The sequence below is a fragment of the Mus caroli genome, chromosome 7 (assembly GCF_900094665.2).
Source record: "Mus caroli chromosome 7, CAROLI_EIJ_v1.1, whole genome shotgun sequence".
NCBI classification, from domain to species: Eukaryota; Metazoa; Chordata; class Mammalia; order Rodentia; family Muridae; genus Mus; species Mus caroli.
Window position 1 is genome coordinate 47473531 of NC_034576.1, and position 1021 is coordinate 47474551.

The 1021-nt window shown below is 50.1% G+C and overlaps 1 protein-coding gene across 2 annotated transcripts in view; it reads left to right on the forward strand.

Moving 5' to 3' along the window:
• Plekha4 (pleckstrin homology domain containing A4) overlaps positions 1–1021 on the forward strand; it is a 24123-nt gene that overhangs the window by 8647 nt on the left and 14455 nt on the right. For both annotated transcript variants that reach the window (XM_029479813.1, XM_029479814.1), the window contains exon 9: positions 331–414. In XM_029479813.1, coding sequence (XP_029335673.1) covers positions 331–414 — 84 coding nt within the window. The remainder of the gene's footprint in view (positions 1–330; positions 415–1021) is intronic.

A 1021-nucleotide genomic window follows, 5' to 3' on the forward strand; every position in this document is an offset into this window, starting at 1 on the left:
AAAAAAAAAAAAGAATCACGGGTTTATAGCCCAGAATATCGGAAGCTAATTTCCAGCAGCCCCTAGTGGTTTTGCCATGCTAGTCCATTTATTAACACCCTGTGTGTATGTAGCCAGTGTAGTTGAGGATGTGTGTGTGTGTGACAGTTCTAGGCAAGTACTCTACCACTGACCTACTCTGCAGTCCTCTTTTTAGCTTCTCATTTTAAGACAGGGTCTCTCTAAGTTGTCCAGGTAGGCCTTAAACTCACTCTAAAACCCAGCCCTCCAGAGTAGCTCAGATGATGGCCAGGGCCACTAGACTTACCCAGATGTTTCTATGCATTTCAGTCTACCCAGGCCACCTCTGGTTCGTCCACTTATCTCCAGCTGCCCCCAAGACCTCCTGGGACCCAGGCCTCCATGATTTTGCTGGTAGGTCTCCTGCAGCCCCAGGAATCCAGTAGATTCCGTTTCTTGCTTGACCTTCTCAGCACCCCCCTCTCCTAGGATAGTTGTCTCCTGGCCAAAGAGCCTTGATATGAGGCTCCCTGGGTAGCTGCTCTTATTGTTTTCCCATGGCTGATAGAACAATATATGGAATAAAAAAAAAATGAGGACATGAGCGATCCTAGCTATAGCCAAGAAGATTTATTAGTATAGATACAAGGGAGAGAACAGCCAGAGGCACCTAGAAGAGGCCAGACTGAACCAGGCCAGCAGACTCAAGGGAGGCCATGGGGGAGAGAAAGGGGTGGGTGGGAGGGGAGGGGAGGGGAGAGGAGAGGAGAAAACAGAAGAAGCAAAGAGAGGAGCTGAGGACTGAGACCAAGAGACCATGTAGCCAAAACGGCTGAGGTTATATAGAAACCGGAGAAGCTGGGGGGAAGGAAGGGAAGGGAAGGGAAGGGAAGGGAAGGGAAGGGAAGGGAAGGGAAGGGGCCGGATGGGTTCAGGTTAGGATGGGTTCAGGTTAGGATGGGTTCAGGTTAGGATGGGTTCAGGTTAGGATGGGTTCAGGTTAGGATGGGTTCAGGTTAGG